The sequence below is a fragment of the Aquila chrysaetos genome, chromosome 7, assembly GCF_900496995.4.
Source record: "Aquila chrysaetos chrysaetos chromosome 7, bAquChr1.4, whole genome shotgun sequence".
NCBI lineage: Eukaryota > Metazoa > Chordata > Aves > Accipitriformes > Accipitridae > Aquila > Aquila chrysaetos.
Genome location: NC_044010.1, coordinates 1,705,589 through 1,723,031, shown reverse-complemented (window position 1 = coordinate 1,723,031; position 17,443 = coordinate 1,705,589). Strand labels below are relative to the sequence as shown.

The 17,443-nt window shown below is 40.3% G+C and overlaps 1 protein-coding gene across 2 annotated transcripts in view; it reads right to left on the bottom strand.

Moving 5' to 3' along the window:
* Positions 1-1,233: 1,233 nt before the first annotated feature.
* The window catches only part of MAN1A2 (mannosidase alpha class 1A member 2), a 145,747-nt gene continuing 129,537 nt past the window's right edge, over positions 1,234-17,443 (bottom strand). The window contains exons 11-13 of one of the 2 annotated variants that reach the window (XM_030020214.2): positions 15,759-15,931; positions 7,514-7,629; positions 1,234-3,631 (exon numbers count right to left, since the gene is read on the bottom strand). In XM_030020214.2, the coding sequence (XP_029876074.1) occupies positions 3,499-3,631; positions 7,514-7,629; positions 15,759-15,931 (422 nt within the window). In that variant the 3' untranslated portion in view covers positions 1,234-3,498. Of the gene's footprint in view, positions 3,632-7,513; positions 7,630-8,203; positions 8,441-15,758; positions 15,932-17,443 lie in introns of those variants that run through there. The other variant, XM_030020215.2, reaches the window with a different exon arrangement.

Sequence of the window (17,443 nt, the reverse complement as noted above, 5' to 3'; positions counted from 1 at the left end):
GGACAAAGCTAAGAAGTTGACTTCTTGACTGCAGGGGACACACAGCTCCAGGATGGTCAAAGGAGCAGAAACCTGGCTTCTTTGAAAAGTCAAGCTGTAAGTGTTAGAAAAAAATTTACTGCTAGCAGATCCTGACCAACAGGCAAGCTTGAAGCTTGGATTAGGAAAAGAACTGAACATCCTTGTTTTGACTGCATGCAAACAGGAAATAGACAATTCTGGGATTTCCAGGCTCTTGCCCAAATCCAGTGTGCCAAAACCGTACATGATTTTCTGTTCTTTATTTCATCCTGTAAGAGGAGAGGGTATTGCAGAAATTGCTAAAATGGGACAGCTACCTAAAGAAAATGTGGATTGTTTTGTTAGAGAATACAGTGCAAGACTCGGAAACGACTAGGACTAAAAAGTCATTTTGTGCTTAAATTTACACTCTATCTTCATGAAAGTATGTAAGACAGCAGCAACAGAATGAAAATGGCAATATTCTACTGTACCTTACGTACCCAGAGGGAAAACAGTCTGAACTTTGGGTTGCACGTAACGCCATTCTGCAGATCAGAACCTACTTCTCTGTGAAGGACTCAGAACGAGGGCACATCACTTCAGTCAGAAGTTTCAATATCCGTGGTGCGTGGTTGTTATGCACACACCTCGCCCAGAGCCCATTACCTCCAAACTCAGCTTGCTCTAGGAAATCTCAGGATGGAGAGATTCATGAATGACACAGCAATTAGTCCTTAAAATGCATTATTTTTGATAGACTATGCACATCAGTAGCTTCTGGAGGAAAAGGATAGTTTGTATTTTAAAGAGTGATAGAGTAGAAACTGACAGCCGTTGGGGTAACTGGAAAACGAGAAACAAGTGTCCTTTATTTGGTACCTGCTGCTTGTCTACACAAAGAAGAAATAGCAGTACTGTACATCTGCTTTGAGAAAAATACCATCCCATAACATGAAATGGCTTCGGTCCTCAATTCAAGCATTCTTGTGGCAGTGAGTTAACCCATTGGGATTCATGGAGGAATTAATTTGAAGGGTCGCTCTTTAATTCACGAGAGGGGGATGGAAGAGCAGCAATGATAAGAAGTTTGCTGTTTCTGGGACTCCAGAATTCTGTCTTTGACCTTTCTCTGAACAGACTGGCAGCCATTCTACATCTGCATTTATCTGGAGGTGTATAGGGTGGAAAGTGCCTTTTTCTTTTTGTCTTTTTTTTTTTTTTAAAAAAAAAAACCAGAAGAGGCTGATTTTCCTCTTTCTTCTTTGTACCCAGAGAGATTTAGGAGAACAAGGCAATCGAGTGCAGTTTTAAACTAATAACAGTTCTCATGGGATAGGAAAAACTTAATTTGAAAACACAATGTATCTGAACTTTGGAAAATGACTAGCTCTTCAGTAAGTCACTGAATACTAATTAGAAAAATAAATTAATGCGGGACCAGTAAGAAGAATCCATTTATTAAGCTACTTCTAATTTTAAATAAACAATTACTTGAATCAGTATTATTTACTATATCAATTACTTTATCGGGTCTCAAATTATTTTTAAGATACTGCTGCAAATTACAGTAACTTAAGTAACTGGTATTAAGGTAAAAACATTGAGATTGGAGTTTTTTCCAAGCTCTGTGTCTTCTGCCTCTTAAACTAAAGTAACTGTCTGGAAAAAAGCATCCGACAGCATTTTTTCTTCTTAGATCATGTGATGATTTGTATGTCTAAGTTAGTGTCAAAGATGAGTGAAGGAAAATTTTATGGGGGAAATTCTACTATAAGGTACAGGCAGGTATATTATAATGTGATAGAGAGAAAAGCTTTTATATATAAAACTTCATATAAAAACATTTTTTGAGGGGGACAAATAGCACTCACTCCCTTTAGATCTGATCCTGTACTGCTGTTGTTCACTGAAGAGTTCTTCCACTCACTTCAGTATGAAAACACAACCAAGATTTTTTTACAGACTCAACCTGTGCACTGATTAGGAGGGAAAGGAGCACCTCCCAGCTCTTTTTCAGCAGAGGGGCCAGTCACCATGGCGAAAGGATTTGAGAGCTATAAAGGTTATTCCCCTTACTCAAAAGAATAATTTGAGCTGTAAGGATTCTAGAACAACAGTAAAAAAAAAGAGATTGAGATATACCTGAAAAGATGAAATTTCTTTTAGCAAATAAGTGAAGACTGAAGCAGACTCCATTTAAGTGATACTGTCCAGCCCAGCCAAGGAGTACTACTTGGAAAAAAAAACATTCAGGTAGCAGCATCTCATTTCTCATAAACTAATGGAAGAAGAGACTCTTCAGTTTCTTTTTCCACTCATATGTAAGAGATGTTATGTTGCTTCCAAGGAAGATCATGTTGGCTTTGTACTGGAGCACCCAGAAGAAAAGGAGTTTTGTAAACTAAATCAAAGGCAGTTTTGGGCTTCTGCCATACACATACCTGCAAAGAAGGTTCCATGAATAGTATCCAAAGAATGAAATTTAACTTTTTGGAAAAATCCAGACTGTGTGGAAAAATATAAAGCAACAAACTCCTGCTGCTTAGCTCAAGGGGAGCATTTTTAAGTGCCATATACTGTATCCTCCTAGATAAATCACAAGAGACTGTTTTTCTCATGTTGTCATCTCTGTTTATTTAGCTAAAAGAACCAGGACTAATAAGAGACTGTTTTTTCCCATGTGACAGGATTTGTGAGGAAGGGAAACTTAGGCTCCTTCCTACCCCTGCGATATGCTCCAGACTGTGACTGTAGCTTGCCAAATGTACTAAACCCACATCACTGACAGTGAACTACAAACCAAATGCTTACTAATTGTCTTTTTGGATGTAAGCATACAACACAGATCTTTCAGCATTATTTTGAAAAGGGAAAAGGAGGCGGCAATTTTATAGAGTTTATTTTTAATAGCTTAGAGGCCCTGAGAATGGCTGCCAGTCTGGACAAACACAAACTCCTTAGAAAATTCAGACAGGTACAGAAAAAAATTCAAATCCTGATGCTGCTGGTGCAGTGATGTTGCTTTTTGTTGTTGCTTTGTTCATGCCATCATCAAACAAAAAAAAAAAAAAAAAAAAAAAAAAAAAAATAAATTCTAGGTATTTGGAACCCACCCGACCTGAAGAGGTGACTGGTGTGTTGTTCCTTGCAACAGCGAACAGCAGCAGCAGCAAGTTCCTCTCCCCAGATGGGAAAGCCTCTTCTTCCTTATGCTGCTGCATTTATATTAAACAGTAGATTCCATGTCTTGCTAGGGTTCAAAGCGCATGAAGTCTCTGTCCTGCAAATACCACACTAATGTGTTTTGGTCATGTATAAAACAGAACTTTTAACTTAGCTATATGTGAAGAGCTTCGTTTCTCACGCCAGTACTTGCTTGATTCAGAGGTCTAGTTTTATCAAGTGTCTGTCTCCTCTCCTGCTTAAAGTCTCAAGTGGTCCATGTAAACAAAACAGAGCTGAAGACAGTCTCTCTTCCTCTTCATAGAGCTGTTTTTATCGATATGCAGGATTTCCTGACAGTGTGGTGTTGGCTAAATGTAAAACAGGCAGAGGATGAGCTTCTGTGTTAAAAACCCAGTTGTCTAATGGTAGAAGGTCATCATTGGAGAAAAGCAGATACAAATACCTAGATATCAACACAGAGAGAAAAAATGGTGGGTATTAAAGCAGAGCAACAGACAGGCAGCAGCAACACAGCAGCTTCAAGCCCCACCAGACAGCAGCTAAAGCTATGAACAAGTTACTTGCTTTCAATCTTTGTATAGCATCCACACAACCTTCCCTATTATAATGATCTGAAGAGTCATTTTTATTATGATCAAGCCCTTCAATGAAAAGTTGTAAAGACAGCATTTTAAACTTTGCAAGTAACTTTTGTTTTTCAAGACTCCTTTCAAAGACTTGCAATGTAAAACAAACATCAAGACACCAAGCACAAGGATTTGGGGGGCAGGGGAGCAGAGAAGTTGGCAAAAAATTCTTCTTAATGGAGTAAACCCACTTGGAAATGACTAATCCTCTTTAATTCAAATCAAAGATTTTGAGGAAGCACAAGGGAAGGCACTAAGCCATGCCAGATATCTGACTTGTCATCACCATGCTGGAAGCTGGTTCAGCTTCTGGTGGGAGGAAAAGGGCCAATATATTGTGCAGAGGGGATTCATAAATGTTGTGCCTTATAAAGCAATGCAGAGCAATTGAAGCAAAATTAAAACAAAATTAAGGTTTCTGGACATATGTGGAAGAAGAGTATTTCTTCATTCTTTTTTCTTAACACACTTTTGAACGTGGCTGTGCTATACTTTGTAGGATATATTGGTGGTAGGGATCTTTGTCAAGGCTTCCAAACTCAATTGCTACAATTCAAAAGGCATTTCCCTTGTTCCAGAAAACCTGACTGTGCAAGTGTAACATCACGGGGGTACAGGACCTCTCAGCTCCTCCTACAGCCTGCCTTCCTGCCGTCCAGAAAGCGGCAGGTCTTGCAGCACTTGACAAGGAAGGGGGGTCACTCCCATTAGTGAGCTCTGTCACATCCAAAACGTGCACACACGTTCTGCCTTCGCTCTGCGGAGGCTGCTCTTACTTCTCGATCAGACACTGGTAGTGTCTACCGCCTACAGTCGTGTGTCACTGCCTGACCGCTCTCCCATTGCATTTATTTGCCAGTTGTATCCACAGCACAACCCAATCAGTGAAGCGCTACTTTTTCTTCCCTTCCTCACCAATTAACTGTTTACAGATAAAAATTTATTGCTGAGATGATTCAGTTTTGTCCTGCATGTCTAGTCTCGTTCTCTACATTTTTCATTCATCTTTAAAACATCATGTCTTTCCTTTCCTCCTTACCCCTACCTTGCTTTCTCCCTCTGCAGCTCTCCAAACTCTTTTTCACCACAGCAGCAATGTTTCATCTTACTCAAACTCACCTTCCTCATTTGATTCACACTTTTGCTTTGAATAACTCAAGCAACCTATTTCTACATCTTGCTGCTTCCCACTCAACAGCTACCTTCTTGCCTCTCATACTGCTCAAACTCTCATAATCTGCTGAGTATCTTGAGCCAAAGTATCCAAGCAGCAACAATGCATGTTTGGGAGAGGTATCAATTTTGAATTTGAGGGGAACGAAGATGCAGAAGTTACCATCAATAGCAGAAAAGATCACAGCATGCATTCTGTAACACACATTTTATGTCCCACTTCTGAGGGACATCTTCATTTTCCTCATGGCATCACACCCAATCCTTCTGTCTTTATTTTCATAGCCATTTGAGCTATCCTGACCTTATATTCTCTATTTTATCTCAAGGTAACACCAGTTTCTGGTTTGGCTATGCCAGTCGCATCAATGTCAAACGTCCAATATCCAGCTCTCCAATAACACTTTGTTTTGTCCCACAAGCAGGAAATCATCCAAACCAAAAGCCAGTAAAAATTTCTGAGTTCCTTCCTAGAACTGCCTTCTTTTGCAATGCTTGCACTATAGTACGTCCAGTTACTGAGTGATGCATCAGTGAATTTTCAGATCTCCCTGTGATTATTTAAGATGCAGACAGGATTCTGGCGATACTTCAAAGGTCAGCCTTGTCACCACAGAAGTCCCTTAGGAGCAGATTTCATTCTCTGATTTGGCTTTTATAGGCAGATCAATCACATAAGATCAACTCCTGGGGAGGTATTGCTTGGTATTGGAGGTATTGGACCTGTTTGAAACTGCTGCCTCTCTCTTTGGGAGTATAGCTTTTAGTCTCCAGAAAATGAACTTGAAGAAGTGAAATAAAATTAACAAAGACAACAGAGGAGGTAGCAGTGGCTTTCTTTTTATAATGATAACATGGGAAAACAAAGTATTGTGATTATGTAGAGGAATTTGGTAAGGAGCCAGCAGAAGGGGAGAATAGCCAGACTCTCCCCTTACATGGGACGAATTCGGAGCCCCTTCCTGCCAGTGAAATGTGTTGTGGTGCCTGAAGTAGGCACCAGTACTGCCACTTTCAGGACCTGCTTTCTCGCCGCTGCATTTTGAGCTCCCAATACCCAAACCCAACCTTCACATACATCAGCTACAGCTAAAACCTGAAAATTTGATATTGCTGATACTGTAAACTCTGCTGCTGTATAGAAACCCCGTTTATTCTGCAAAGCCTGTATGCCATGCTAGACTGCCAAATGGTTACAACTGTCTTTTCGTCATATCACTGGGTTGTAAAGACAGAAAGGGCACCTTAATGAGCCTTCGTTGCTGACAGGTTTGTGCAACAACATATGTATCATCCCTTCCATCACACATTGGCAGAAAGTGGTATGGATATGCAAGCAGAGACAACAACTGTGTCTCCTAATAGCAGCTCTGGCCTCATTCACACTGCCAGCAGTGGCTTCTGTCTATGCATTTAACCAACTAAAACATTCCCCAAACTGTTACGCAGGAGGAAAAAAAAAACAGGTAGGGAATACAGCCAACTCGGACACTTTTCTTCCAAAAGTAGACAATTCACAAGATTTCAGGGAGGTAACCAATACAGGAATCTTGGTAGATTTCAACACCAGAATTATATTAGCAAATTTTCTGGTGTAACTTGAGTATCAAGAAAATTGTCACACATTAGAAGACCTTGCTTCATCGGCAAAACCCCAGAGCAATCACAACCAAGTGACAGAAGAGTGCTATTGATAGCTGGTTTGTGTCAATGATGAAGGAGATGAGCAGCCATGACACGCTAGCTCAGTTTTAAAAACAGATCTCTTAATAAAATCCCCGTAACATATTCCTTTCTTTATACTAGTTTTTCTTATTGTATGTATCATCTCCATAAGTTAGAGGTTATGGCATATTCTAGTATCACATTTTTTGTTATTAATTAAAAAGAAACATAGTGGAAGACCAATGATTTTGAACATTTTACCTTCAACCAAATATGCAACAGAGTGCTTTAGCTTCTACAGGGTGGACTACAGGTGTCCTACTGATTTGACTGAATTGAAAATAAGATTATAAAATATGCCTGATATTCCTCCTTACACCAAGAAGCATTCTAGAAAAATATGTTGTGGAATAAATACAGAAAAATCATCCAAGGGCACAAAGGACTTTTGTTCCATCCATTTACTCCCTTCCAGTGACATGCACAGGAGAAACGAGTTCTACAGTATCAGAGCATGGCACATACTTGTATAAGACATGTCAAGTCAGTGTATCTAAAAAAAAAAAATGTCTTTGCACAAGGAATTTCTTAAAAGGAGATAACCTTCTCCTCTGCTGTGATGACAGAAATCAAATAGAAATCTTAAAACCTAAAGCTCTCTCAGCACAAGCTTCTTGTATAGGAAGTTCCGCTTGTATTTTCTGCTGGCAAAATGGGCTGGGACCCGAAAGCTGGGAAAAAAAGAAAACCAAACCGTAAACCACCCCGATAAGATGTGAGCTTATTTGTTGAGCCACTGTATTCTTGTAGAATTTAGATGCTAGCTTTTACAGGAAGATGCAAGAGTGAAGAAAACTTACTTCAAAGTTTCAGCAAGGAAAAAGCTCTGCTGTACATCGTCATATGTAGGAGATGAGGAATAGACATCCTTGACCCCAGAAAAGCCACCACTGACTCGGCAATACTTGTCAATTGCCTGGAAAGAAGAAGGGAAAAGAAAAGGAGAATTTAATTGTAGAGCAAAATTTGGAAACATTAAAGGATTAGGCTTGATCAACAAAGGAGGTATCTCTTTCCGTGCTGCATTACTCTGTTGTGAATCTCCTTGACAGAGGATGCTGTGGATGTTAACAGTTTACGCTGACCAAAAAAAAAATGAAAAGGGATTGGACACGTACAGAAGTAAAATTGCTCCAGGGCTACTAATGACACCACATTTGGCAAACTGCTAGACGCTAAGAAAGTATTCTGGGGAAGAATACTTTCTTTCCTGGGTATTTACTGTTGACTGATACTGATGACAGGACATGGACTCAGCAGACTTTTGCTCTGAGCTGGTATGGCTTCTCAGAGGTAACACCGAGTAGAACATACATCCATCAGTCAATCAACGCAATGTGTGCTATGAGGTGCATAGGAAGATGACAAACGTCCCTGAATTTTGCAGCTGGAAGAGTTTGAAGAGTTATAGGAACTCTGTGACTAGTAGCTAGTCATAAGGACTTACTGAAAGTAGGAATAAAATACTGTACTCATCTTTAGGGACTGTTGATTTCATCTTATAAACTCTTCTAGCTGCTGCTTTCTCCCCACATTTCCATCTCCTACATGTACTCTTCTCTGTTTCCCCTTTATACAGTTGAAACTCAAGTCAGCTTGTGTGCTGGACTGCAGAAGAGCTCTTTATCTTTAAAGCATGAAGTTTAAATCCATAAACATTCCATGCAGAAAGGGGCCAATGGATCCGTGATTCACAAATCACCCAGCTAGTCAGCTCCAACACAGTACTGCAAAAAGCACAATGGAAGAGGAGGAGACTGGAAAGAACGCATTAGTAGCTCAGAGCACCTCTCGCCTACGCTTTCATTATTCCACTCACATGCACGACCTTACAGCACACAAGGATATCAGCCATTAAAACCGGCCCCAAAGAAATGACTCTGAAATGATTCACAGGTTATTTGTGCTTCCCCGCTGCTTTGGCAGTGCTTCCTCAGCAGACACCGACTCTTTTAATAGATTCATGCAGGGACAGAAAAGGCACAGTGATGAAGGAAAATGTTTGGCTCGGGATGTCTGTCATTACCAACTACCGAACGTAGCTACCTGTAGTTCAGTAATCTATGATTCAGGCCGTCAGCCTGTAAGAAGTTGCTCTCCGCATGGTGCTTTAGGCCCAGATTTTTGTTAATTCTGATTTTTGCTAGTTATACTCAACAGAAGCTGAGTGAAGTCAAGGCAGGGGAGCAAATAGATTTTGAATGATGTCCCTTTTTATGCAGAGAAAACAAATTCAATCAATCAAAATGAACTCTTCAAGGTCCTTACTATAGCCTTTGCATACTAAAAATACTGGGAGACAAAGGAGAATTTTCCACTGGACACATGCATGAAGAATGCTGGCAGATGCCATCACTGAAATCAGGAGGAAAAGTGGAAAGGCAAATAAGCAAGGCACCTAGGACAGTAAATCACAGCACATCAGGTACTACAGCTAACCTCCTCCTGCTATACACTCTTACCCTGTGGAAATGTGAGGTTGTTCATGGACCAAAGAATAATCCAGACTGTACAGAGTTCTTTCAAATTTCTGAAGACCAAGATTTTTAAAGAACCCAGAGGAGAGACTGGCAAAAGGATGTTACTGGACGGCTGTGGCTCTAGAGCCTGAGCTTATGCCAAGAAAGGTACTGCCTTTCTTGGCAAAATCTAATTCTCACTGTAATTCCTTATCTCAAGTGGAGCTTTCTCCAAGTTCGGATGGAAATGCTCCCGCTTTTGTTGGGACTTGAGCCTAAAAGGAGAAAGTGTCCGGATGAATTCTCTTCAGATCTGGTTACTGGTGCAGGCTAGGGCTACACTGAGACTATTCACGTGCTGGGATTAGGATTGCCCAGGTTTCCTCTAGAGTCTGGAGAGAAAGGTGTACGTGTCACGTCTAGCCCAACAGCATCACACACGCGACAATCTCTGTCTGCATGCTGTTGCACATCACCAGTGATGCTAGTTATCACATGGCAGCCAAACAAAAAAAAAAAAAAAAAAAAAAAAAAAAAAGAAAAAAGAAAAAAATTAATTGTTTGGCCGACTTCTGAAGAAATAATACATACACTGTTTATGGAACCATTTGCACGTTCCTCCCCACAAGTCCTACAGCCGCTAGGCAGGTGTGGTGCAAATAAACAAGAGCCAAAGCACTGTTGCTTTCTAGGCAGGATATGAAGTGCCTCCTCTTGCCACTATCCCCTTTTTTATAGCAGTGCAGAACACGACCTTGCCTCTGCTTTGGAGTGTGGCAAAATGCAGAGGAAAGCTCCAGTGGTTACAATCCTGCCAGAGTTTCTAGCATGCAGAGCCTGACCTTGCAGGTGTTCCTCTGGTCAACGATTCAGTAACCCTGACACTGCGCGCCACAGCTTGGACAGGAGAAACTTGCCAGGGATTGTGGCAAAATGAGGAGAAGGAAGGAACGGTACCACTGTTAGGACACTGTCTCCTTCAATTCCTTTATTCTGGAGACTGCAGACAATAGATAGCACTGAGATCCTGCTGTGTGCTGCAGAGGTCTCATGCTTGGATAACTAAGTGCAACACTGGTGAAGCTAGCAGGCCTAGAAGCCTGAAGAAAGAAAACATGTGATGTATATTGATTTCCACACCCCCCCCCCCGCCCCTTACAATTACCAAGTAGTCTTGTACCTTCAGGAATTTCTCCTTGGAGAGGCAGACTCTGGCTAGACTGGGGTTCAGGATAGGCAGAGGATTTATCCTAGCTGGTCAGAGATCTGGACTCTGCAGGTAATAATGAGCTGTAGAGGAAAAATTCCTCTGAAAGACTGCTATACAGCTGTTCATCCAAATATAGACAAACAAATTGTCCTTGACTCAGAGGTGTACAGAACTTCAAGACACTGGCTGAAAAGTTTGGTGCTGTAGACAAGCTGGTTAGAAGGCACTTGAAATTTGCAGTGTTCTGCTTTCACACAGACCTCGGAGTACTTGGTGTAGAGGTATCTGATTTGCCACCTGGATACTCTTTCACTCAAGAGCTGAAGACCAGTCTCCTTGATAAAACGAAGCTAAATTTATTGCACCCTAGAATACAGGGAAGTCCTAGATGACTGGAAGGGTATCAAGGTAATGCTACTACTATGAGGCATTGGCAGGTTGAATGCTTTTAGGATGGCATACCTGATGTTAGTTCCAAACAACTACAGAAACACATGTAAAAAATACCACGAATAAGAGGATAATTGACACCAATCAGCATGGTTTTATAGAAAACCATCTTGCTCGAAAGCTTGATTTCATTCTTTGAGGTCTACAAATTGACAAATAAAGGTAACTGCTGAGCTGTAATAAACTTAAAAGTTTCTAAAGCAATTGATATGGTACCATAAGATGTTACAATAAGACAAAGCAGCACTATACCATATCAGTGTCACTATCTAATTTAAAACTGACTGACAGTGCCCTAAGAATGAACCAGCAATGTAAAATCATCACCAAATACAGCTGCTTCTCACAGAGATCCACAAGGAGCAGTCTGAAGTTTTATCAATCACTGCAACGCTGCTGCTGGCAAAAACGACCTAGGTAACAGCAGTGTAACCTGGCGGTTACTGGGGCCCAAACAAAATGAGTTTCATATAACCAGGCACATAATCCTAAATCTAGATATAAAGGCTGTGTAACTGCAGAACCAGAAAGTAGAGATGCTTCAAGGAATTCAGTGGCCACATGAGACAATTCAGTACGAGTTCCTGCTAGGATATTGTGGCAGGTGCACGCGCAGGGACAGTAAACAGTAACAGGGATATAATTTTACTTTTGCACAGGGCTGTGGGTAAAGTCAAAACCGGAATATGCAATTCTAGAACTCATTTTTAGAAAAGGATGATGAACGGATGTGGAGGCAGACATTTGGAGAAAATGCTTCACAGCAAGAGACAATACAATTTGTTTAGCATCTTAAGTAGACTCAGTAGCAAGCTTATTACAATCTATGAAAACTCTTTGGAAGGAAAACATGGGGGAATAAAAGACATTTTACTATGGTATAGGAAGTCATAGGAAAATCCAGTGATTGACAGCTGAAACTAGACAAATTCAAATAGGAAGTAAAGCATATATTTTTAACAGTACAAGTAATTAAATAATGGAATAAACTACCAACAGAAGTGGATTTTCCAGTTCCCTTTATTCAAACCAAGAGTAGAACAGAAGAATATGCAATAGCGTACTCTTGCCAAATACACGTCTTGGCTCAAAAATGAGGCAAAGTGAAATTTCAGGGCCTGTCACATATGGGGAGATCACAGTTGATCTAAGTTCTTTGGAAATAAAATTGGAGGTGCCTCTAGATCGGACTCCAGCTCCCTCAGTTCCTCTGAGGGTGTTTTTGTGGATGCATGTGTGACTCTTCTAGACTATGCCAACAACATGCTCATAAAAACGGTGCCAGTTTCTCCACCAGCTGTGGTACTCACAGCTTCCAACCCATGAACCGTGAACCCATGTTTCTTTTACCTCCAACCTATGCCCACCTCTTTTCTGTCTACTTTGCTTCATTAAGTAGAGAGCTATAGGTCTTCCAACTCCATCTTACTGTCAATCTTCACTGTAAGTAGAAACTCTGAATGAATTCTGCAATCTCCATGGTGCAATCCTACTTAGTCAGATACACAAGTCCCCAACAAATAGCTGAACCCTTCATTCACACAGCTTAGATTAGTAATTGGCTTTACATACCTATTGTGAAGTGGTGACTCTTATTGCTTTCAAATAATTAGCCTAAAAAGGATTTTAGTCATTTTCTGTATTTACCCTGAATATCTTGCATGTGTATTTCTGTAATACTTCAGCCAGCCCCCCAGCATACCATCATCCAATTTGGCTAGCCCAGTACAATTGAGATGGATGTTGTCTTTAGTGCTAAGTATAGTATTAGGGAGAATTAGCCTTTTTTTATTAGGAAGGAGAGAGAGACCCTGTCACAGGGATTTATGATCACTGAGGGAATATAAGATTCAGCTTCCTGGTTTTTCCGCCACAGACACTGGATTTGAAGAGATGTGACAAAACAGGCCTTGGTCAAGGCACAACATCTACACTAAAATGTCCAAGTTTTGTCCAAAAATCTAGATAATAAAGCCAAAAAGAAGGTGCCAATGGTGAAATAGATAAAGTACAGCACAAAGATCTGCACACATACATAGTCCAGCCCTCTGTGCAAATTCCCATTGATAAAAGGCAGAGCGAGATCTGGGCTGGGAGTGCTAAAGAAACTTAAGTAATGCAGTATACTTAAAAGCCAGGTGGTTCTGCAACGTATCCTGGATCATCTCTGAAGAGTTCTTAAAATGACAGAAGCAGACCTCTAACATATCGGTGAACTAACCCAAATCCACTCGGATAGGGATGTATTCATCCATCCAAAGAAACAAACAAGGGAGACCACCAAGAACCCAGTCATCAAACACCACATTACAGCAGGTTCAATGCAGAAAAATAAGACCATTTAGAACTCAGAAACAAAACTCAGTTTCCCCCAAAGTTTAAAAGAACTACTAGACTTCTGATGAGAAGTCTGTAATACAGATTTCAAAGTATGCTTCAGTGGTTGAAAGGCAAAAGAAAAGTGAATACAGACAGTGTTGTACAAGAGCAGCAAGTCAACTGCTCTGTGTGTCATACCAGATTCTTCTCTATTTATAAATGGAGGAATAAACCAGAGCTGTGTGTGGTAGGGAAGAAGGAAAAGTAGTGAGTAGGTGTGAGAAGTAAACACAAGAACTTATTATCCATATGCAGGGAACAGAAAACCCTGAGGAACAAAAAGCTTCCCAAACTTCTGTGTTAGTATGATGGTGGGGTAAGAAAATCTGTAAGTAGGAGGGAGAGGTATGCAAAACCATTCACGCAGAGTTCAAAAATATTTTACAGCTATGTTGGATAAAGAAACTTTTTATTGAGGAAGCAAGCAAAAAAGGCACTCCGTAAGGACAGAGGCAGTTAAGCACATGGGCTGCTTGATTTACACAACTTCGATGAAGGCTGACAGAGGGAGAAAATAAAATCCTACTCTGCACACAGAGAAAATTGGAGGCAGGGGAGGAAGAAGGGAAGGTTTGGTTTGAAAGCATTAATGGGGACCAAGATATGAAGACAAATGGAGAAAACTGAACAAAATGCAATTCAAAGACATGCTTTGCAGTGTGCTTAAGAGACAGATCCTGGCCTGAAAAAATTTACATTTGTAAATTCTTTAACCTAGTACAAAGGACCCAATCTCAGCCTAGATCATCCACCCATAGCTTCTGACAGAGCTGGTGTTAGATCAGCAAACATTTGTAGTACACACTCTGGCAAGGAGTAAGTTACTAAATCTGTTTCTTTGTCACATTAGAAACATGCATGGTTTGGGCAGGAGGGATGATGTGCCTCAATGTTTGATGTTTTGGAGAGAGCGGCAATGCACTCTGGAATACAAATGTGACAAATGTGAAACCTCTTTCCAGAATAACATAATGTTGGTTATAACGGAACAGTCTACAAGGCAAAACCTAAGCAAGACTAAGACACAATCTTAAAATACTTGGACGCTTCCACATGATTGTAACTGTGCTGAGGGAAGGATAGGGATGAGCTCAGCTAAATATTCTGAACCTGCCTTAACTATCTTCCACTTGATGAATACAGGTTTCTCAACAGATCTCTTCCTCCAAGTACTTTTTCTGGGTCTCTTGCCTCTGGAGCAAAACTGGTTTTCACCTGCAGAATAAAGTTTCTCCAGGCTCTTGGTTCACCTCTTCCTTTGCTCTCCCTCATCTCCTTTGGCTGTAGTGAAAATATTTCATTAGTGTCTTGTTATCTTTAATGTTTATTCTCATCTCTGAAACTGGCTTTGACCTGTTTTCCAAAGACTGCTGGAGCTGTAGCGGGGAAGTGGAGAAGCTGTAGTAATCCACAGATCTTGAAGATGACCAGAGAACTGCTTGGCCAGCAAATTAGTTTTGCAGGAGCCCAGTACAGACCAGCAGGTGGAAGCAGTGAGAAACATGAGACCAAAAAAGGCTCCCAAGTTCAGCCCTAGGAAGCATTTGAAGGACTAAGTCTTTTGGGGATTAGAAATAATTTTTACAATTAGAATATTATACTGTCATGTGAAAATGAAGCCTAGTTATTAATACAGCTATAGTTATTCCATAATCTATGACTACCAGATAAAGGAGTTATCCATCTACGTACAAAGGATGAATGAAGGAGGCCACGACCTTAGATCTGTGTCAAGAGTCTTACATGAACCTGGGCTTCTGTAGACCAGTACAAGCATTTCCAATGAGAAAGACTCAGAAGCATTTTCACACTCGGGAATTTGATTAAAACATTCAACAACTAGATTTAAACTCAGGAAAGCAGCTATACAAAAAACCTCAACAATCTCTAAAATACCTTAGCAACAATTTTTAAGTTCTGCCTTATGTGCCATTACTTACTGACTTTATTTTATGATCTTCTTCTTGCAATGCTGTAATTTTTTGTTATAGTTGAGTAAATCTAAACTGACTGGCAAACTTTTCCTTCCAATCAGACAACTAAGAAAAGAAAAAGCCATGATACCAACCCACATATAGGTAAGTACACGCTATCTAGTCTACAAACCATCTGAGAACAGTTGTCCTACCACTCGTGTTTTAATAGCCGACCAAGAAGAAACTGTAAGAATAGCTTTGTCTTTTATTCTAAACTGAGTGCGAACACCTGCTTAACAAAGTTATTTATAATACACTTTCATTTCCCAAGATAGATTATCTCTCTCGGGGGCTGTGGACTACTGATAACAGTAGGAGTCATGACCAGTGGATTCTATTTCCATGCCTAAAACTCATCAGCTGTATAAAGCTGAACACATCTCTCATCTGTGCATCTGATTCAGCAGTTGCAAAACAGGAATAACTGCATGCACCCCCATATGTACCCTGGTTTACAGGAATTTGTGAAAAATCAATTACCATTTGAAGTGTTTCAGTACCACGACACTGAAGTGGCTACAAAAGGAAAATACATAGAATTAAATTACTGACAGATAATTAATACAGTTACCTGCGTTGCTTCCCAGCCCCACTGCCTGTACTTGGGATCGTGGGTGAATCTCCACATATACCAGTAGGTCTCAATCACCTCTGGTCTTAGGATGTAATACTTCTCATTCTGCCGCACTGCCACCGCCTCTACACCGCCATCAAATTTGAATGCTTCTGGACCCAGCTTTAATGCTGCAGAGGAAAGAGGTAAAAAAGAAAAGAAAGAAAAAATTTATTCTTTACAAGTCTTTGCAGGAAGGGTGGATAGGAGACTGCTATATCCCAAGCATGTGAGAAAAGCAGAAACTAGCTTGCCTTTAAGCAGTCCCATAAATATTTTCTATTGTTGCGGCCTGTAATTTTTCTTATGAATAATTTATCCAATTCCTGTGAGAAAACTACCTATCTTGACAGGAGTACAGTAATCCTCTTGAAAACTAATGAAATGCTAAGAATATAAACACATTAACACATTCAATTATAGGATAAAATTAAAGTGACCAACATCAGCTCCTTACAAGCAAAAGAGAAAAAAAAAAGGGGGGGTGGGGGTGGTTCAGCAGAGCTTTTGATGACCTTTGATCCCACCCGGAACAGCGGGAAAAGACCTTAGAACAAAACCAGGTACCACCATCTCAACCTGCATCTTCATCCAAACTCTCTTGGTTTAGGGAAGGGCTGTCAGGCAACCGTAACTAATATGCTTCATAATGTGATTCTCAATTAAAGGGTTTACAACTAGGCTATGAAAACTTAGCCACACCTGAAAATAAATCTTAGTTCAGAGATTCAATATTTCATCCCTTAAAGGAAGCTGTAATGGCCCTATGCCAGCAACTGGAAGATTATTCATATAAGGTGGTACCTGTAGAAAAACTGTCTAAAATATGAAGATGCAATTACAGACTTCTTTTTTTTATTATACAGGTACACATTATTCCTCAAATAATAATGCACTCTTATCTACAGCTGCACCCCACCCTTTGCTTTGGCAGAGAATTTTTAAGGCACTGAACTTTGAAGCCACACTTGAGGTTTAAAAATTATTAAAGCAAATAATCATGTAATTCCTATGGGCTAGAGGCTCAAATTAACCATGGTCTCATGAGTCTGAAAGGGGAATCTTAGAATACTACAATAAAAAATATGAGCACCTCCCAGTGCATGGCCCAGCAGGAAATCTCCCCCAAAAGTTCCTTAATCTTTTTGTTTCAAGGGAGTATGGCTCTGGATGCCAACAGAAAAAAGCACCACTTTCTGCTTCAGCCGCGTGCACGGTAAGGAAAACTCCATCAAGAAATGTTTATGATACTTCTTTCAAAATGGGCCATTTTACCAGTTTCAGTGAAAAAAATTTACAAATTTTACTGCAAAATCAATGAGATTAGATACAGAGTTCTACCTATCCAAAATTAAGAAGATAAGAATGGCCATACTGGACCAGACAGAAGTTCTGTCTGGTCCAGTATCACGTCTCTAACAACAGCCAAAATCGGACAAGGATAGGGAAGAGGAAGAACAGGCCAAGTATATGAGATACCTTTTTCCAGCTTCTCTACAAGTCACCACTTTTTTTGAGCTCGAGGCTTCTCCCAAACTAGACATACTTTTTATGTGGCTAGTAATTCTTAATAGATTTATTTCCCAAGTACTTATCTGGTGTTCCCTTAAACCTCTGTAAGCCTTAAGCATCCAAAACAACTT